At 35.0% G+C, this 21272-nt stretch overlaps 2 protein-coding genes and 2 long non-coding RNA genes across 5 annotated transcripts; 2 read left to right on the top strand and 2 right to left on the bottom strand.

Moving 5' to 3' along the window:
• The first annotated feature begins 925 nt into the window (after positions 1-925).
• On the top strand, positions 926-3048 carry LOC113086538 (uncharacterized). 2 transcript variants are annotated; one of them, XR_003284908.1, is made up of 3 exons: positions 926-977; positions 1715-1906; positions 2019-3048. It is a non-coding gene; the product is annotated as an uncharacterized LOC113086538 (long non-coding RNA). The 2 variants fall into 2 exon arrangements; XR_003284909.1 differs by having other exon boundaries at positions 926-982.
• Positions 3049-4214: 1166 nt separating this feature from the next.
• On the top strand, positions 4215-8898 carry LOC113086531 (coiled-coil domain-containing protein 105-like). The gene is made up of 6 exons (XM_026255426.1): positions 4215-4502; positions 5317-5592; positions 5747-5851; positions 7429-7524; positions 7683-7796; positions 8614-8898. The coding sequence occupies exons 1-6, from the start codon at positions 4215-4217 to the stop codon at positions 8797-8799; spliced, it is 1065 nt and encodes a 354-aa protein (XP_026111211.1). The 3' UTR covers positions 8800-8898.
• A 1335-nt stretch (positions 8899-10233) lies between these two features.
• LOC113086539 (uncharacterized) lies at positions 10234-11106 on the bottom strand. The gene is made up of 5 exons (XR_003284910.1): positions 11056-11106; positions 10880-10972; positions 10650-10759; positions 10386-10433; positions 10234-10303 (listed from the first exon to the last, which is right to left on the bottom strand). It is a non-coding gene; the product is annotated as an uncharacterized LOC113086539 (long non-coding RNA).
• Positions 11107-11265: 159 nt separating this feature from the next.
• On the bottom strand, positions 11266-20578 carry LOC113086530 (rho guanine nucleotide exchange factor 28-like). Its single transcript, XM_026255425.1, has 18 exons — positions 20546-20578; positions 20269-20398; positions 19693-19977; positions 17092-17195; positions 16889-16985; positions 16717-16762; positions 16532-16616; positions 15779-15893; positions 15328-15388; positions 15126-15244; positions 14410-14535; positions 14063-14313; positions 13831-13956; positions 13636-13753; positions 12451-12705; positions 12289-12365; positions 11991-12172; positions 11266-11371 (listed from the first exon to the last, which is right to left on the bottom strand). The coding sequence occupies exons 1-18, from the start codon at positions 20576-20578 to the stop codon at positions 11266-11268; spliced, it is 2316 nt and encodes a 771-aa protein (XP_026111210.1).
• Between the last annotated feature and the right edge of the window lie 694 nt (positions 20579-21272).

Below are 21272 nucleotides of genomic sequence, written 5' to 3'. Positions count from 1 at the left end.
AAATAACCTGAGTACAAGAGCCGTTTTGTGTTTGCTTGGTCCAGATAATGCTGAAAACACATGCACATTTTTTTCCACAGTGCTTATACTTAATTTTTATGTTTATGTTTTAATCAGGTGGTTCTGGAGGCCCAGCTGTCTGAGGTGAGCGAAAAAGAGAAAGCTCTGGAGAAACAGCTGCAGGCCATGAGAGACGCTGGCAGAGAGAGAGACAGAGACTTCATCACACTCAACACTGTGCTCCAGTGTAACCAGGATGTTATTAACGTGAGTCAAACAAACAGTGTTCTTTTTCAACGGTGCACACATACTGTTTACTTAAGTCACTTGGTTAGTAACTGCTGCTATTACACATGAGTGCATTTCATTGGAGAGTAGATGAGGCATTGATACCTCTTATACAGAAAACAGGGTTTTAGTTTCCCAATAGTTTGAATGTTTTACATTATGAAAAAAGTTATTCAGCTTGCAAACTATAATTAGAAGAAAAATCAATGTTTTGTATCTTCTAATAGCACCTACGTGTAGAGCTTGCGGAGAGGGATCGAGCCCAACAGGAAATTATGAAAGAAAGGGAAATGTGGAATGCGAGAGATTCAGCTTTGACTGCACTGGTGAAGGAGAACAAAGACTATATCTCCCAGCTAAAAGAGGTGCTGGAGAGTTCACGCAGAGATGTGCAGGTAGACGTGGCGTTATCGCGCTCTGTCTGATTTGACCTCTTTTGCAAAGTATTTAGTTAATGTATCATTTCCAGTAGTCAAATATTAACATTTTCCCCAAAGGCACTCTCAGACTCACTGATTGGACGGGGATTGGAAGGGGGCGAAGCTGAGGCTGGATTGGTCAATCAGCTGCGAGAGAAAGAAGCTCTGCTGACAGCGAGCTTCAGAGATAGAGAGGAGTTCAGCGCCACCATGCTGAGGGAGATCTCAAGCCTCTCCTCGGCCTTAACCGATGCTGAAAGCATCATACTGGTAAGGTCTGAATAAATCATAAACTTAATTTCCCATTGTGGCTTTTTCAAAAAATTTTACTCATTGCCAATCATTTTTAGTGTGCTGAGTATCTCAAAAACCTGAAAATCTGAATCTAATGAATGTACTTCATGACTATTTCATTTCATTATACAACAGAAAAGCCATTGCGCCACCTAGTGGAGTGTGCAGACTATGCTCTGGCCAATATCAGTAGCTAGTGATGCATCAAAATATTTTTTTTTTCTACCAAAGCACTGAAACAGAAAGTAAAGAGCTTCAAAACCACATTTATTGTTTTAATTTCATTATACAATTGACAGAATTTGAAGGTTAAGACTTTTGTTTCATATCAAAAGAGAGCACAAACTTACTGCAATTATTGGATCATGGAAGGCATGTTACAAATAAACTTTAGTGAAGTTTTTTTTCACTCACCAACTGAAAGCAAACAACACTTGAAATCTGAATTATTCTTTTTTTTCCTAATCTGATTCGAACCACATGTTGGAGTTGGTCTGAAGTAAAATTAATCACTGTTTTCGGGCAGTGATTTTGGGCCTTCCAAAACCGTTTAAATGGAAACCTAAATTAGTGGCTGATTATTTTTGGTTCCTGAAATTTCAGTGCATCACTACCAGTAAGCATTTCATTTTTTTAAAGCATGATTTCCATGAAAGTGTGTTCTCAAGATCAGGTTAGAATGTTTTCATCAACATGCCTCCATGTTATTTCAGGACCAAAGAGAAAATCACAAACAAACCATCACTGCTCTATCAGAGCAACTCAAGGACACACTCAAGGAGCTGAGAGAGAAAACCAAGGAGAAAAAGGAGGCTGAACTAGGCTGGAAGAAAGAAAATAAAGAGAGAGCTTTTGAGGAAGGAAAACTAAGAGACAATCTTCTGAAGAGGGATAAACTCATAGAGGTAAATAACCTGTTTCTAAAAACTGCTGGTTGCTACCAACATTCTCCATATGAACATTCTCCATGATAAAAAATTACTGACGTGATATATTCTTCTTATTTGCCCTTCATAGCAAGTTCTTCTGGAGTTAGAGGATCGTGACGGTGTGTTAACAGAGCTACAGCAAAATATCTCTAGCAGACTTGGACCCAAAATAGCCCTCAAACACACACTGTGAGTGTGTGATTAAACACATAATGTGAGTTCCATATACTGAACTTGATAACTGCTCAATATATTGTTAATGGCACTACTTTCATTGAGTGCAATCTAAAACAATAGCTCAGCTTCTAATAAAGTTAATTCTTTTAAAACAGTAATTCTCTATTTCTAATTCTCTAAACAGTAAGTCATGTCAACGTATATAGGTTGTGAATAGTGCCATTTGCATGTTCAGCCAGATTCTTCAAAACTAAACTTTTGAGAAAGTTGAGTGTATATTATGAAATGTTTTTTTTTTTTTTTTTTTTTTTTAGTTTAAATGAATTTATGACTGGGCCATTACATGTAGCTTTAGGAATTTAGATTGCACTCAGACATAAAATGTTTGTTACTTCCCACACTTCCAGATTGTGGTTCCAAGATTTACATGGTTGCACACACACACACGTGCCTTTCAGCACACACTTTGCTTATTAATAATTATTTTCATATACCACAATCCTGGCATTATTATTATTACATGTTTAAATTGTTTTTTATTAATTATGTATGGATATGTTGAACGCTGCTTTTCTTGTTACTGTTTGATTTGTCTTTCCCCAACGTGATTTTCCATGTGATCTTATATTTGTTCTTTATTTATAAATGTTTAGTTTGTTTTGGATTATGGTACAAACTGGGATGTGCTATATTCATTACAGTGTAGAGAAAACTTGTGCACAATAGAAGGATTTACAAGACTCTCTGGAAAGAACATGTTTTAAACGGCTTATTTTATCTGAGTACGCTGAAATCCCCATGACTTGGTGCATACCTCATAAGTCACATTTAAAATGAAGCCTCAAGTTTGTGTGGGTTTTTTAAAGGTTTGTTGGAGGTTTTCTTTTATGTATGAAATATTAAAGGTTCGTCCTTGAGAACCTGGGGGTATAATTGACAATAAAGCCTCAAATATCTAAATGACTGTACTTTTGTCTGATCATTATGTCTAGTGCTAGATTTTTATTTATGGATGACCTCATCATATTTTACATAGGTACATACAGTATACTTTCCTAGATGCATTTACAGTAATACAAAAAAAAACTTGGAATAACAAGGACATTTTAAATTGTTTCAGGCCTGGAATAATAATCAACTACAATAAAAATATTTTTCTAGGTATTCTTTTTGAAAAGTGACTCTCTTTCGCTCTCTCTCTCTCTCTCTCTCTCTCTCTCTATATATATATATATATATATATATATATATATATATATAAAATTGTAAATTATAATTAAATTTAGTCATTTAGCAGATGCTTTTATGCAAAGTGACTTACAAATGAGAAGTGGTCCAAGTACTGAGCCCTGAAGCACCCCAGTAGTTAGATGTTGCAACTTGGACACCTCACCTTTCTAAGGTACTTTGAAGGACCTATCTGATAGGTATGACTCAAATCACTGAAGTGTGTTTCCTGAGATGCCCATTTTCTAATAGGGTTGACAGGGGTAGTAGGAAAAAGGATGAATCAAAACGATACTTATATCGGTCCTGCCTGGTGAAGTTGCACGGTAGAGTCGATGGTCTTTACACGAGGAGGGCTTAACAGGAGGGCTGCCTTGGTATACTTACCTTTTTTATACTCGTTGGACAAAATACACTTCTAAGTTTAAGCAATAATATAGAATTGTAAAATATAGAATTTGATTGGATCAAAGTATGGGGTAAATTATTGGGATTTAAAATATTAAATTTAAATACTAATAAAAAGTTAAACTCTTCTAATGTCAGTAGTCTTTCAGTGTTGTTAGATGATGCTTATTTATCAGAAATTCTTCATTGTAATTGTTCAGCATTCATTGCTGTCATGCGTCCATCAATCAAATCAAGTCTTATTTTCTTTTAATAATTTATATGTTGTGCCACACACTAATTAAGGGTGTCTCTGTTGCGATCTGTTCTCATCATGTAACACGATCTCCACTGCTGGAGTTGCAGTGTGAATGGATGCGCGCCCCCTATCACTTTAGGAACTGCTGCGTTGGAGACGACCAACACTTTTAAAACCAAACACTTTGGAGTTATTCGGATTGTTCCACAGATTGTAAAGTACGTTACGATGACCATGAAGCGGCCGGTCCATTCCGCTCCCCCGGCTGTGGCTGTGGGATCAAAAGGCTGGAGGGACGCCACTGTCCGCTCGATTCTGCGCGCCGAAGATCTTCTGCGTCAAACTCACGTAGATCAACTGCACTCATCTACACGCTACCGCAGCCACAGCGTTGGGAAATTTAACGTTACCCACAGACATACTCAGTTAACAGATTACAGTGTTAACAACGGCGTCGAAAAGGAGCACAATGAGAGTGACTCGAAAAAGAAAGAATGCCGACTTAAATCCACTGGAAGTACGGTAAAGTACACCAATAAAGCAGTAAAGTGCCGGTCTTGGTTTCTGATTGGCTAATGCAGCGTTGCGTCGTTATGACGTAGTCAAAATCGTTATTTATGAACATAAAGTTCTGCAATAAAAAAGTGGATTATAAATATAATGCATTTCACATTTCTTAACACATTTCTTAATTAAAGTTTTTGTCGATTTATATCAGCTGTAATGTCCTCAACGCGGTGATGTATTATTGTGAATGCAATTTTGAGGCGCTGTGAACTTGTAAATATAAGTTTTCTTATATTATATTGTCCATGGTGGAAAAATAATATTCCAATGCTTTCGCGTTCTTTCGCAAAACGGATGCGTTCCCTTGAGAAATGTTATGTTTGTTTGTAAAACATTTGCGTTTGCTAGAAAAACGTTTTTTTTTTTTTTTTTTTTTTTTTTTTTTGCAAGAGAAAGCAAAAGCATTGGAATATCATTTTTACGCTGTGATTTGCATGAAATTAAAATATATCGACCATTATAGCCTCTACTCTAGATTTTTTATTCAGAACTGAACAATAATAAACCTGTTTCACTTAACAATTAGGCCTACTTTTTAAAATATATTAAAATAATTGTAATAATATTTTATACTATCAATGTTTTACTGTATTTTTTATCAAATAAATGCAGTCTCTGTGAGCATAAAATAACTATTTTCAAAAACATAAAAAATGTATGAACATTAAGATATGATAAGACTAAAAATAGGACTCAGGTTATATTTACTGTACATGTTCATTAGAAGTGCATTCAATATTACAACAATGTTATAAAACAAATTTCATAGCTCACTTCTGGAGTCATGAGCAGGCCGTTCCCCCCGCCGGCTCTGCGTGACCAGAGTGCAGTTGTCAGCACCGGTATGGCGGGTGAATATATGCGGGGTGTGAGAGAGGTGGAGGGTCACCTGCGCAGACAAGCAGGTAGGGTCACACAGGAGGGCACCAGGGTGGAGCATCAAAGGGAACAACTGGAAAAATTGCTCCGCAATCTAAGGAAAGCATTGCTGGTCAATCAGCAAAGTACAGACGGAAGGACATTTCGACCGGCCACCACAGAGACAGTACAGTATATACAGTAAAAATGACTGGTAGTCTAATTTAAAATGACCCCATAAGAGGTTAAAGAGATCAAATGTGGACTTACAAAATATAGAAATATCCTATTTGAAAAATAAAGAGTGCAAAATCATGGCTTCCACTCTGTGTTTTATCAAGATAATGGTTAGAGCTGATGATCTTCTAAACAAAGAACGAAGAGGCCTGAATGTGCTAAAACAAGAACTGGAGAGCATGTTGAGAAAGACTTTGACTCAACAACAGGTGAAAAATAGGCCTTGTTGGATATATAATATATCAATATTTTTAATGCCTATAAAGAAATGTTTTCACACCAGTTCCGGACACTGTTTTGACAGTTTATAAAATACTATCTAGTCTATATATATATATATATATATATATACAGTGGGGATCGAAAGTTTGGGCACCCCTTGCAGAATCTGTGAAAATATGAGTAATTTTCAAAAAATAAGAGAGATCATACTAAATGCATGTTCATTTTTATTTAGTACTGTCCTGAGTAAGATATTGTACATAAAAGATATTAACATTTAGTCCACAAGACAAAATAATTGCTGAAATTATTAAAATAACCCCACTCAAAAGTTTGGGAACCCTTGGTTCTTAGTACTGTGTTCTGTTACCTGATGATCCTCGACTGTCTTTCTGTTTTGTGATGGTTGTGCATGAGTCCCTTGTTTGTTCTGAACAGTTAAACTGAGCAGCGTTCTTCAGAAAAATCTTTAAGGTCCTGCAGATTCTAAAGTTTTCCAGCATCTTTACATATTTGAACCCTTTCCAGCAGTGACTGTATGATTTTGAGATGCATCTTTTCAGACTGAGGACATTTGAGGGACTCAAACACAACTATTAAAAAAGATTAAAACATTCACTGATGCTCCAGAAGGAAACAAGATAAATTAAGAGCTGGGGGGTGAAAACTTTTGAACACGATGAAGATGGCCAAATTTTTCTTATTTTGTTGAAATATAATTGTTTTTCATTTAGTTCTGCCCTTCGTAAGCAACAGAAGATACTTGTATGTTTCCCGGTACACAAATTAAGTACAATTTACATTGATCTTCAAATTCCAAAAGTTTGGAACGACTTGAGGGTGAGTAATTAATGAAATAATTTTTATTTTGGGGTTAACTATCCCTTTAAGGATCATGTGACACTGAAGACTATGACGAAAATTCAGCTTTGCCATCAGAAATAAATTACATGTTAAAATGTATTCAAATAGAAAACACTTATTTTAAACTAATAACATTTCTGTTTTTATTGTATCTGTATTTTTGCTCAAATAAATGTTACCTTGGGGAGCATGAGAGACTTTAAAAAAAAAAAAAAAAGATGCTGGAACAGTAGTTTATACAAAAAAATAAAAAATAAAATGCAATTAACAGGGAATAATGATGGACATTGAAAGGCTGTATGGATTTGCAGAACGTTCTCCAGAGGTCCAATAAATATTTAAAAGAACAGAAATAAATGGAAGCAATGTTTTTGCAGGCATAATTACAAACATAATGCATTTGCCCTGCTCCTACTCTATAATTAAGTGTTCCTGTAGCTCAATTGGTAAAGCAATGCGCTATCAAGCACAAGGTTGGGGGCCCGATTCACCGGGAAAACATGATATGTAAAAATTGATAGCCTGAATGCACTGTAAGTCGCATTGGATAAAAGTGTCTGCAAAATGGATAAATTTAAATGTAAATTTAATTTTTTTATTTAATTTAAATTTTAAATGTGATTTTGATCAAAGGTAATTACATTTGTTTTGGACTGGTTTACTCTGTTTATGTATATATACTTTTTTTCTTCCTCATCAGCAACATCTGACACTGAGCTCAGCTGCCACTAGACAGGCCTTTTACCGCAAACAGAGACAGATGCAATGTGCTGGCTACAGTCTTGGCAGAGCTATGGTATTATAATATACTAATTTACTACCAAAGTGACTTTCGTGGACCCACTAAAATTAATCATAAAGTGCTACTAAAAATCCTACATTCTGCATAATATTACCATTCTTTCCATGACCTTTTCACTCACTGATTAATGAAGATGAATTCCTTCCTTGCAGGGCCCAGTCTGTAGTGCTGATCTTTACTGTCGTGAGAGATTGAGCAGGCCTATGACTCAGCTGTATGGGCGCCATTCAAGTGTTGGGCTTCCTGAATCTGACCTCCTAACACAGGTCAGAGCATTGGATGTCATCTAACATTCTTCTATGATCTGTCAATCATAAAGTGCTATACTTCATCATCTTTGTTTCCTAATCTAATTTTTTTGTAAATGCAGTAACAGTTAGACAACATATATAAAAAAATGACAGTATAACTGTTTATAATTTAATTGAAACACTCATGTAAAGCACAAAGAGTACATCATATTTCTATAACGTAGAGATGTAAGTAAAGATACATAATCTACATATTGTTCAAAAGATTGGGGTCAGTAATTTTTTTTATTATTATTAGTGTGTAATAAAGTCTAGTAATGTTCAATAAGTCTGCATTTAAAATACAGTAAAAACAGTAATATTGTGAAATATTATTAAAATTTAAAATAACCATATTCTAATTTAATACATAAAAAAAAAAGAAAATTCTGTGTTGACAAAGCAAAATTTGCAGCAGCTATTTCTCCAGTCTTCATTCACATGATTCTTCAGATATTATTCTAATATTTCTGATTTGCTGCTCAAGAAACATTTATCATCAATGTTGATTATTAGTGTTGAAAACAGCTGTGTGAAAACCTATTTTTTCGAGATTATTTGATGAATAGAAAGTAAAATAAAAAAAATTGAAATAGAACTTGTAATAACAAATAGTCTTTACAGTCATTTTTGATCATTTTAATGCATCCTTGTTTTCTTGGAAAAACATAAGTTTTTCAAAATAACAAAAAAAAAAAAAAAAAAACTTACTGATCCCAAACCATAGAACAGTAGTGTGTGCTTGGTTTACCACAGTGTGAACTGATAACATACATTTGCTTCATACTCTCAGGGCAGTACTATGCTCCGGAAACATCTAGAATCCTCAGGGAAAGAGATCGCAGAGCTGCAGGTCGTTCATCAGCAGCTGGAGAACGACAAGCATGGAAAGCGTGCCGCAGCCGGTGTGGACTCTGCTGTGGTCAGACTGCGGCAAAGACTCGTACATCCCCAGTCTGTCCGGCCGGCAACCAGTTAAAACTCTACTGACAGACATTTGAACAAAGATGGTGCTTCACTTTCTAAAAGCAGAAATCTGGGGTATTTCTAAGTTACCTGTGGTGTTCACAAAATAAGGGTATGGTGATTGTTAGTCATTTGAATAATATTCAGCAAACAGACATGCAAAAATGTGTTACCGATGTCAGAAATATGTTTAAGATTGTCAACAAGCAGAATGACAGTCCAGTATTATCCAAATACTAGATCCACAATAATAATCAGTTTTAAAGGTTTAAATTTGCAGTCTCCATAAAAGCCATAAATAAAGACTTATAGTGTGGTACAATTCTGATACACGAAGCGGAGTTGGAGTCATGATTTTGAGAATACATAAACATGGTCTAGATCTTTACTCATGACTGCAGTCTATTTCCATTGCACTAAAAATGATAATTACCTCAATAATTACCTAAAAAAAATGTGTGTGTGTGTGTGTATATATATATATATATATATATATATATATATATATATATATATATATATATATATATATATATATATATATGCCGTTTTCTCTCTTTCAAATGAACAGCCTGGTCTTGCTCTTGAAGGTCAGATCTTGTCTCCAACTCTGCCAGTAAAACACAACAATGTCTCTTTAACACTTAAACACATGAAACTGTAACACACGTATAAATGCACATAATTCCTCCTGTTATATGATAGAAGGCAAGATGCCTTGCCGATGATTTTAATTGTGTTGAATGAGTCTTATCTGTGTCTCCAGACTATTCTTCTCTTTCTGCACTTTCTTTCCCTCTTCCTTTAATCTTTCTCTCTCTTTCTTCACTCTCTTCTCCTCTTCTCTCAGTTTCCTCATCTTCTCCTCAAACAGCCGCAGCTCCTCCTCAAACTGCTCTTTCTCTTTCGCCAGTCTGTCTGTCAGTTCAGCGTGCTCTTTTTCCCTCTGCTCCAGTTCTTTCTGCTGCACAGCCTCAGTCCCGCTGACCGTGCCACACTCCAAACCCTGCTGCGGAGATAGAGATACAGGAAGTGCAGTGTAAATAGCATTAAAGGAATAGTTCACCTAAAAATTTACATTTGCTGAAAATCTACACATTAGGCAATGTAGAAGAGTTGAAATGGCTGTTAAAAGCATCATGTTTGGACTCATTCTGATGGCACCCATTCAGTGCAGAGGATCCACTGGTGAAAAGCCATGTGATGCAAAGTTTGTTCCAGTGAAGAAACAAACTCAACTACATCTTGGATGGCCTAAGGATGAGTACATTTTTTGTAAAATTCTCAATTTCGGGTGAACTATTACTTTAAGAGTCTGGAAAATGCTTCAAATTAACTGTACTTTATTATATAATACCCACATGTAACTATTACATTCTAGATAAACATGTAAGAAATACTGCCACACCCACCCTTTTGACATCATAATCACTTGTAAGAGTTGGGGGCGGAGCTTCTCCCTCGAGGAGGAGGAGATTTTGAACTTCAAAGCAGCTGTCTTGGATAATTACTGCAGCCTTAAAAAAAACAGTGATATGTATACATTATATAAACAAACAAACATTTAGATCTATTATAAGTTAAATCAATGGCGCACACCTGCAGACTGTAGAGTATGTGGATTAAGTTGTGAACACCCTCCGCTACCTGGATTGGTAGAGAAAAGGCACATATTCCATGTATTATAAATCACAGACAAAATAGACCTCATTCATGATGCATGAGCCGAATTTCTATTATTACATAAAATTGCTCCACTGAATTGAATGGGACAATTTGTATAAAAATGGTTTTACAAACAATTAAGATATCATTATCTGCTTGTGTTTCAAAAAAAATTCAAATTGTGGGAAATTGCTTTACCTTTAAATAAGTCTGGTGGGCGGGGCTTATTGGGGCTATTGAGAGAGGCCCCACCCCAGTTCCTACCAAAGCACTCCTTCTGCTCCGACTTGGCAAATTTTGTTTGATATCTGGAAAGAAAAAAAAATGTTGGACAGTGATAAATACTCCTGTAATGTTGCTCCTTTTAACACTAATGAAATAGTTTTCTGTTGGACAACAGTCTGAGTGTTAATCATTTGATTACTCACTGTTTGCTCTTTCCTGGCCTATGTTTTCATGGTTACTTGGTGACCATATGCAAGGAAAAAGCCAAGTCAACAAAGTGATAGCCAGCTTCACCACTGGGAAGGAAAAGACAAAACCAGTGTGTCATCATCAGTACAACCTGTGTGTGTATCTACAGAGAGAAAGACAGATTCGTTACCCTCTTCCTGTGCGTCAGACAGTAATGTGACACCTTGAGGCGTGTTTTCAGGGTGTGGTTGAACGAGAAGGCGGCAAGTAGCCAGAGTCCATCTACCAGTCCCTCTACAGATCTTTAACTTCTCCTCAATAACAGAGCACAGCCGCTGGTCCAGAGAAAACAGCGCCTCTACACACACACACAAGCAATCAGACATGAGGAATGATAAAGTCATGCACAGGTGGGTGGAAAGATGGATGGATGTGTACCTTGTAACTTCTGTATCTTTTTGACTTTGATTTCCCCCTCATTCTTCTTAGTCTGATCATCAGGAAGGCTGAAACAAATACAAATATACACGGTTTAAAGATTTAGGGAGGGTAAGATTTATTAATGTTTTTGAAAGAATCTTCTTATACTGCATTTATTTGATAAAAAATACAGTAAAAACGTCATTTTGTGTAATGTTGTTATTCTAATGTATTTCGAAATGTTATTTGTTCCTGTGATGCAAAGCTGAATTTTCAGCATCATTACTCCAGTCTTCAGTGTCACATGATCCTTCAGAAATGATTCTAATATGCTGATTTGCTCCTCAAGAAACATTTCTTATTATTATCAATGTTGAAAACAACAATTGTGCTGCTTAAATATTTTTTGTGGAAACTGTGACTATTTTTTAAGAGATTCTCTGTTAAATAGAAAGTTCAAAAGAACAGCATTTATTCGAAATTCAAATCTTTTCTAACATTATGAGTATCTTTAACATCTTTTTACCATTTTTTTTTTTTACCATTTTGATCAATATATGTATATTTATGTGTTAATGTGTCCTTGCTAATATAAGTATTAATTTCTTGTAAAAAAAAAATTTGACCCAAACTTTTGAATGGTAGTGCATAGACTTCAAAAATATCATTCAAGACAATTTAAAACTCTCTCTAGGTCTAACGCACCTATCAGCAGCCTGTCTCAGCAGTGTCATCCATGTGTTGCGTTCCTCACGAGTTTGTGTGTGTATCTCGTACATCTCAGGCCCCACAGAGCAATCGCCGCTGATCAGAAATAATCCTCTCTCCTGATTGGCTATTTCCCTCACAATGAGCCTTCGCAAGGGCAACACAGACGGCTTCTGCTCCTGAAGACACAATGTATTTAAAAGTGTATTCGTATTTTGATTTCTTAAGTGCACAAACACTTGCTTAGAAAAATGCAATACACTGTATTGTATATTTTGAATAGATATTTCTGTACCAGTGCAGCAAAGACAAACTTCTGCTCTTTCTCCTGAAGGAAAGTCAAAACATCTGTGAGGAGCAGTGCAAGAACATCTGTAAAAGAGAGAAAGAGACACTGGGAATGTAAATAAATAATACATGAATGAAGAATAAAAACAGAAACACGTGGCAGTAAGACCTCTCAGTCTGCCAGAGGTGGTCCTACAGGTCAGTGCTGAAGAGTGTGTGAGAGTTCGGTGTGTTTTCTGCAGGTCTTGCTTGCCGAAGATCTCTCCGTTCTTCAGGCGAGTGCAGCTCTTGTTGTCTAGGCGACTGATGATATCTTGTAGTTTCTCTGCATTCTGGTAATCTCCCACACGTCGCTCCACCTCTTCTATCAATCCCCGAAGACCCTCCAGCGCCACTGCAATATCATAGCGCTCAGCACTGTTATCTACAGGAGTGACAGAAAAGCACAGCACAGAGCAAGCGTGATCATTCAGATCATTATGAAATATTATGTACAGCATAAGATTGCACTATGCAAATGCACGGTGCAAAATGCTAATTCATATGTATATTTTACTTCCATTATATTTTATTCCATCAGTAAAATATGAATAAGAATTGCATTTTATATAGTAATTAACAATAACAATAACAAGTATTATTACTATTATTATTAAGGGTAATTATTTAAACATAATATTTATGGTCACTCTTTTGATTTAACTTTTAAAAAGATGGATATGGTATCAGTTTGTTGAAGGAGTCAAGAATAATAATAAAAATATGTGTTCAATATATAAATGATGTGAATATGAATGATAAGTTAAATATGAATAAAAAAAAAACTTTTTAAAATTAATAGTAACTGGCATTATTAATAATATAAATAATGTTATATGTGACCCTGGACCACTAAACAAGTCATAAGGGTCAAGTTCTTGAAATTGAAAGCTGAATAAATTAGTTTTCCATTGAGGTATGGTTTATTAAGATCGGACAATATTTGGCAGAGATACAACTATTTGAAAGTCTGCACAAAAATCTAAATACTGAGAAAATCACCTTTAAAGTTGTCAAAATGAAGTTCTTAGCAATGCATATTACTGATCAGAAATTAGCTTTTGATATAGTCATGGAAGGAAATTTTTACAAAATATCTTCATTGAACATACACTTTACTTAATATTCTAATGATTTTTGGCATAAAATGGAAAAAAAAGTATCATTTTGACCCATACAATGCTTTTTGGCTATTGCTAAAAATACACCCCAGCGGTCACATATTAATCTAAAAGTAATATTTATTAATATTTAGCTCATCATAAAATGTACACTTTACAATACAATCTACCAGCTTCTACAAAGATGTATTTACCATCAGTGTGTTGAAGGAGTCTCTCTATCAGAACAGGGTACTTTGTGATTCTCTGGGTAACAAGCAACAGGAATTCTGGGATTTCACGCCGTTTGATGACAGAGTTGTTACTCTGCTGCTGTAGAAGCAACAAATAGAGTTATCATCAGAACACTGTTCCGTATGAGTGTGTTCGCATATGCTTAATCAACTTACTCTGAGAAATAACTGTAATTTCCTGTTGCTCTGTAATAGCTGCTTATAAATTTTCAGAGCTTCTGGATGCCGACTGCAGAAATCACCATACAGCTCTATCATCTGAGAAGCATTTCGACCTGCAAACTACATAAGCAATTGCTAAATGAACCTAGGGTAAGTGTTAAACTTATTCAGCCGCAATATTTAAATTGATAAATTTCAATTCTTTAAATGTTTCGTTCTCACTTGCCTGTTGACACAGAATATCACCAATTTGTTGTATGATGTAGTTCTTATGCATTCCTGGGTGAATAGATGCACGCTGTCTGGTCTCCATGTCTATAAGAAAGTTTTTATGCAAAGCTAAGAGCTCATCCAGCCTGGGGAAAATCTGAGCGATCACGTCCTGCTCCAGCTGCACGTCCTCCAACAGTCCCTTCCTCAAAACATCAGCCATAACAGAGAGAGTCTGCACATGGTGAAATTCTGTCTGCATCAGCTCTGCAACAAACACATCACTAACAGATCAAATTAGGCTCAACTAAAGCATCCAAACATTTGATATCCAAACATATCAATCTAAACATAATTACTGACCATAGATGATCTCCTGTCTCTTGACCACCTTTTTGTCCAGTGTCCTACTGAATTCATTGTCCACGACAGCGCTCCAAGATTCAGCAGAGTAGTCAAATGATATGTGAGCCAAAGAATCAGTAGAATCTGGAAAAGAGATGATAAAAGTGTTAGGAAAAACTACAGTTCAGCCAAAAATCACTGGCTCCAATCGTCACATCAAAACCTGGCTTCATAAAAAAAATTAGAAAATGAAATAAAAATCACACACAAGTCATTCTTACTTGCTTGAGATCAACAGTAGGGTTATAATAGTTAACCATAAAAATATTTTAATTGCATAACATAAACAACAACAAAAAAAGTAATAAAAAAAAAACTAAAATACATTTAATACATGTAATATACATAATACAAAACACACATTTAATATATTATTTATACATTTAGGATATTTCTAAATTATAGTATTCATTTAATTTTTTCATATAAATTTATTTGATTTCAGCTAGTTTTATTTCAGATAAAGTTAAATATTCAGAAGTTAAAATTGATACAAAATTAAGAAAAATGATATAGACATATAAAAACTAAATAAAATAACAAAAACACAGCAAAATAAACTAAAACTAATTATTTTTTTTTATTTTTTTTCACTATAATAGTATCTCAGTGATATACAAAATAGGCAGTAAATTCATCACCTTTTGAATTCCACAAAAGAAAGTAAGACATACAGGTTCGGAATGTCTGGGAAAACTCACTGGAGGTGGGGCTTCCAGAAGAGCAACCAATAAAAGACTTGCTTTTCCATAGCTTGAAATCATGGCCACACCCCTCACTGTTACTCCGCTTTCTGATACAGAAACATAAAAAGCATCTCAAAATCTAAACATAAGTGACAAAGACAAATTAAGCTTATAGAAGATATAAACAGACCTGTGTGACATGGTGGCGTCATTGCCCAGAGACAGGGATGGAGAACTTTGACTAGACGAGTCTGTTAATGAAATATATATCATCACATGAGCTCTTCATGTCATGGATGGTTCTAATTTAACTTCAGAGTAACATGATTGTCTCTCTCACATAGTAATAATGAAGAGTCAGCGCTTTTCAGAAGTGCCTGGTGAGGATTCTGGGTTTTGGAAATAAATGCAAATATCACATCTTAGTTTCAAGCACACTGGTGGGTGAAGTGTCATATTTTTAACACAGAAACACTCACCTTTACACACACAGGTGCAGAGTCACAGCAGGTTTTATGAATGATCATGGAGCAGTCTGGGCAGGAAGTGACATTATATAGCCAGTATAGACTTTTGGTATAACACATGTTTTTGCATAAATGTAAAAATATATATGCACGTACAAGAAAAAACACACTTACATGTGCACTGCTGTGGTTCATTACTGTCAGCTCCCTCACAGACTACACAAGCTGCTTTAACAGGCTGCTGCGGTAGACAGAGCTGGTGCAAAGCTGAGGAAACCTCTGCATTGACCTGTGAACAAACACATATTACAGCATGTTTCCTCAGGAAATCCATAGAATGTGCCAAACTATAGAAATCACCACCAATCATGTCATCTCTTGCTGACGATGGCGGAAAGAAAGTAAAAAAAAATTGAGATTTGCAAATTCAAATTCATGATTTAAAAAAACAAAAGAATATTGTTATGAAAAATTATAAATACATGTTGTACACAGCCAGGATAAATATAAATACTGAAAATACATTTTAAATAAAATAAATATTTAAAAAAATGAAAATATTTAGTTTAAACCTTCAATTTGCAAAAATGTGCAATGTATACTTCGTAGTCAAAAACATTTCCTATATATTTCATAGACACATCATCCATTTATTATATAGTTTTGTTTATTATATATAATTTATTCAATTAAAAGTACAAATGGCAAATTATACATATGTAATTTTTTCCCCTGAAATTTTCTGTTGTTATGGCCATTTCTGCATATCAGCATATAAAAAAACATAAAATGTTTTATTTCCAGACTTAGATTTAACTTAAGTGTGGTGCCCAGTACAAGAAGTCTCTTTTACCGTCTTTCTCTCACCTTATTTTTTATTTTGGTGTTCACCATCCGGCTCCTGAGAAAGCTTAGTGTTCGACTCACTTTATATTTCTCTATCTCACTTTTGGATGTAGGGATGAATTTCTCTTTCTCTTCTTTCTCTGATTTGTCACACCACATACCAGGACTTTAGAAATAAATAGTGAAATATAGTTAAACATCTAAAATAAATATATAAGAAATAATGTTATGCACAAATGACTGCATGGGTGTGAGAGATCAAATACTGTCTGGTCTCTGTGGATGTTTCTTCATTGATGAAGGGGAAAGGCCCTAGAAACATAAAAAACAAATGTACTTGCAAACTAATATACTTTATTTTGCGTACTGTATGTCTTAATCTGTCTTGAACACACTAATGCAGGTAGTACATATAGGAATAAAGAGAATCAAACACACCGTCCTGTGGACTAGAGATGAGTAATTTGTCTTGGACTGGAGAATCTTGCTCAGATGCCGCAGAGTCTGATTCAAACTCAAAAGAGTCAAATGATTCCTGAAAAAAAAAATGCATGACACACTGCATGACAAATTTTGCATGCATAATGATTCTAGATACTACTCATTCACAACAAGCCTTTGTGAATAAATGTTTCCCTCACCTGATCCTCACCAGCCTGCAGAGTGTTGATGCTGTTCGTTATGGTACTGCTGGAGTCAGTGAGAGAACTGGATGTTGAAGCAGTATGAGTTGTGAGTCCATCAACTAAAACACAAGTAGGAATTTTGAAATCAAGATAGACGTCAGATAATCATTACATAATGAAAATTTCAACAGTTCATAGAGGTTTAGGGAGAGTCCTAATTTTTAAATACACTTTCTGTATATCTGTAGGATATGTCAATAACATTCTTCTTTATTAGCCATTTAATTTTCCCTTCTAAAAATAACAAGAGGAGAAATGTTCTACTTTCTTACAAAAAGTTATTTACTGTAAGTCTTATAAGTGGTTCAAAAGTTGCCCTAGACAACTAGTAGGTACAATACTCCTTTGACTGAACTTATTTGACTTTTCAGTGGACATAAAGCATATATTTTAAACATATTATGTACTTTTGAAAGCACATTTAAAATATAATTACAGAAGCCATTAAATATTGAGCTATACTTGACTGATAAATACCTCCAATCTCATCATAACTTTGTAAAGATAAATATTTACCAGAGTCGTCAGATGATAAAAGATCTTCATCTTCATCCTGACTGGAATCATTAAACCATTCCTTAAAAAAAAATAAAAATAAAACAGGACTAAAAATGAGAAATGAAACTAGTGTTCAAATTTCACTAAAATACTAAAACTATCCAACAACACTTCTGAATTTGTTTGCAATTCCTCTGAATCTTTTTGAAGTTCTCTCGAGTCACGACTAATTTCAAGGTTGTTTAGTATCTTTTTTAAAGAATTTATTAACGTACTAATTTGTGTTTTTAAAAACACTTAGTATATATAGTTTAGTTAACTAACTGTTTATTTTGGTGAGAAATGTCAAAAATATTCTTCATTAGTTTAGTCATTTAATTGCAAAATTCGTTCTAAAACCAAAATAAATAGGTTCAAGATTCTTTCTGAATTATTCAGATAGTTTACTAATGCTGAATCATCTTGAACGGTTTATATATATTTTTCCTGTGAAGTTAGTGTTACTAGCTTATTTCTCTAAAGACTAGCAGTCATCTAACAAATCAAATTTTTTTCAGTAGAGTACAGGTAGTTTTGGTATTTAGGCTAAATATTTCAGTCTGTCACAGCCACTTACATTGTGAAACAGAGAGTATGGAGAACCTTAAAAAGGGATGGATAAAAATGGGAGAGAAAAAAAAAAGAAGAAAGTTTATAAAGCTGCCATCATGCATTCATCAGGAACTTAGCTAGATAACATACAGTCAGCCTTGTGAATGTAATTTTCATAATCAAAGGAAACATTAACCTGAGAATGAAAACAGAGTGTTGCTTTCAGCTCTTCTGTCTGTATCCACTCCCAGACCTTTGATCTGAGATTGTATATAAAAAAAAATTATTATCTTGCTTCTTCAAAGTAAATTCAGTTCTAAACTTATTCCAATCCAAATAATTTTATTTAGTCATTTTCAATTTAAATGTATAAGTTATAACTATGTACCTATATACCTTTAACCTCTATTAACCTACCTTGTTTAGTAGAGCAGAATCCTTCACATACTCTCGCAGCAGAAATATGGATGACTGAAAGGTCTGTGTAGTAGGACAGGACTTGGATACACACACAGACAGAGACAGCATCCCAGAGGCGTGGCTAAACCTGAGGAGGTGGGATTTACCCACCCACACCTGTGACACGCCTGCCAGGGGCGTGGATAATGGATTAGGAGGGCTGATAGAGAAAGTGTGAAAGGAGAAAAATAAAGTTATTTGTGTTGCTTGCAAGTCTTCTGAATCCAATCAGTAGCTTTGTGTTAGAAACAAACCAAAATACTTTTGTTTAAAATGAGTGAATAATGATTTACATTTCTGGCTTTTTGTCACACATAGTTATAATTTGGCTTTAAAAGACATTAAATAAAGCACATAGTTTAATGCAAACAATGCAAACAAAAAGATCTATTTGATTTTTGACTACTGTAGAGACATACTGAGATGCAAATAACTGTAGTTAGTAAGTATAAATAGTATCCAATAATATTTGTACATAAAAGTTGGATTAAGGATACATTACTGCTTAAAGAGTTTTATCAGAGCATGCTGATTGGTCTGTTGGGCCAGCTGAAGGGGCGTGTCCCCATCCTGATTGGCTGAGCAGATAGTCATCAGGGCGCCAGGTTGACAGAGAAGGAACTCGGAGACGCTCACAAAACCCAGACGCACGCACACATGCAGGAGAGATTCTATATGCACAAACACATTTGTAAATACACTGCATTTTGATTTAATTAATAAATTGCAAAAATGCATTTAAATGACATTAATTCCACTTTGTCTGTCTGTGAAACTCCTTTAGTGACAGTATACTTTGGACATCCTCGTTAATGATCACCACGGTGACCTCTAATCCAATTAGAACTCGACAATTATAATTCCACTGCTCATCTCCGGACATTTGTGTCATCTGGATGCGAAGCAGGAACAGTGAAATCTGATTATGCACACACACCCAAACAATACACGGAAGCAGGTGCACACACACACACACACACACACACATACATTAAATGGCAAACTCACCTTGTGATGACTGTCCGAGAAGATTGTGAGGGGTGTGTAGGTTGGCTAGGGCGAGTGTGACCCTATGATCCATATCTGTCCTTGCAGAGCTGTCATTCAAAACATATCGACCAATCAGATGTCTGTACACAGTGGTGCTGAGACAGTCGCTATGGGTAACCAGGTATTCAGCCAGCTCCTGTGCATTATCCTCCATGTATGTCAGATAAGACACACCCACACACATCACAGCATCATCTGTATATATATACGCTCGGACGCGCACCATCTCTGGCTGGTTATGACCTAAACACAACAATGGAAACACAAAGGATGAACTAAATACACATAAATAATCAGTTTGAACAGTATCTTGAAAAATATGGGAGGAGAAGTAAAGTAAGTAAAATTGTATTACATATATTATTTTATATTAACATTACATACATTATATTATATTATATTATATTATATTATATTATATTATATTATATTATATTATATTATACTATACAGTATACCCTAGGACAAGAGGTTTGGAGAATGGATTATAATATTTTACATTATATTGTATTATTTATTTTTATAGTTTTTCACCTGGAACGATGAAGTATAGCATTGAGTGAACTCTAGTTTGCAGAACATGTAGTAGAGTTGAGCCCTCTAGAACCACAAAAACCTCTTCCTCCTGAACCGATGGGATCATTGCAAAAACCTTTGCTTGGCCCTTAAACACACATGCACAACATTCACATTAACATAGTTTACTTTTATATATTTCATTGTAGGCCTGCATAGCAATTCTTCTTCTAAAAGTACATTAGCAAGATTTTCATCCTATAAACACAGGCAAAGACAGAAAAGTGTTACTCACATAAATAGGAACCTCTCTTCTGCTCAGCTTCATTGTTTGAAATGACACAAACCTTCAAGAAACAAGTAGAAATGCATTTGTTAAACCCCCCAAAATTATTATTCATACTTTTTTAAAAAATCATATGAAATGATGAAGTCACCTAAAAGACCAGAGAGGATTGAAGTCGCTCATTCAAATGAGAGCTGAAAACTAGAGACGGAGAATATGGGAGGAGTGAGTGAGGAGGAACAAAGATGGGGAGGAGAAGACTGATGAAACACAAAACAGGAACAAGAAAGATGAATGACAAGCAGATAGGAGTGAGGGATCAGTCGAAATGATGACCATGTTTAATAATTACTGTCCCATCTCCTTTTGTCATAAAACTGTAAAATTAATTTTCTCTTGCTGACAAGACACATATTTAAACATTTGGTCTATCTATCTATCTATCTATCTATCTATCTATCTATCTATCTATCTATCTATCTATCTATCTATCTGTCTGTCTGTCCGTCTGTCCGTCTGTCTGTCTGTCTGTCTGTGCAAGCAAAAACATTGTAAATGTATCGTCCTAGTTGACAAAGTCTAAAACACAAGTTGTTTTAGTAAGAGGGTGCATGAAAGCAGTGCCATCTTTTGGACAGCACGATCCTTAGAAAAGTTTGTTTTTTAATTTTCCTTCAACATTTGTCCACAAGAGGCCTCCAGCAGCTAGATTTATCACACGATTCATTTTGTCTGG

The sequence above is a fragment of the Carassius auratus genome, unplaced genomic scaffold (assembly GCF_003368295.1).
Source record: "Carassius auratus strain Wakin unplaced genomic scaffold, ASM336829v1 scaf_tig00043294, whole genome shotgun sequence".
Lineage (NCBI taxonomy): Eukaryota > Metazoa > Chordata > Actinopteri > Cypriniformes > Cyprinidae > Carassius > Carassius auratus.
The sequence above is the reverse complement of the archived record's forward strand: the minus strand, read 5'-3'. Positions and strand labels throughout refer to the sequence as shown.

Excerpts from the sequence above, each read along its gene's own strand:
- LOC113086531 (XM_026255426.1), top strand. The coding sequence starts at position 4,215 with ATGAAGCGGCCGGTCCATTCCGCTCCCCCGGCTGTGGCTGTGGGATCA. Across the intron at positions 4,503-5,316 it reads TTAAATCCACTGGAAGTACG|CTCACTTCTGGAGTCATGAG; the intron begins GTAAAGTACACC and ends CAAATTTCATAG. Across the intron at positions 7,525-7,682 it reads ACAGTCTTGGCAGAGCTATG|GGCCCAGTCTGTAGTGCTGA; the intron begins GTATTATAATAT and ends CCTTCCTTGCAG.
- LOC113086530 (XM_026255425.1), bottom strand. The coding sequence starts at position 20,578 with ATGAAGCTGAGCAGAAGAGAGGTTCCTATTTAT. Across the intron at positions 19,978-20,268 it reads GCTATACTTCATCGTTCCAG|GTCATAACCAGCCAGAGATG; the intron begins GTGAAAAACTAT and ends TGTTGTGTTTAG. Across the intron at positions 17,196-19,692 it reads TCTCGGACAGTCATCACAAG|TTGATGGACTCACAACTCAT; the intron begins GTGAGTTTGCCA and ends CTTGTGTTTTAG.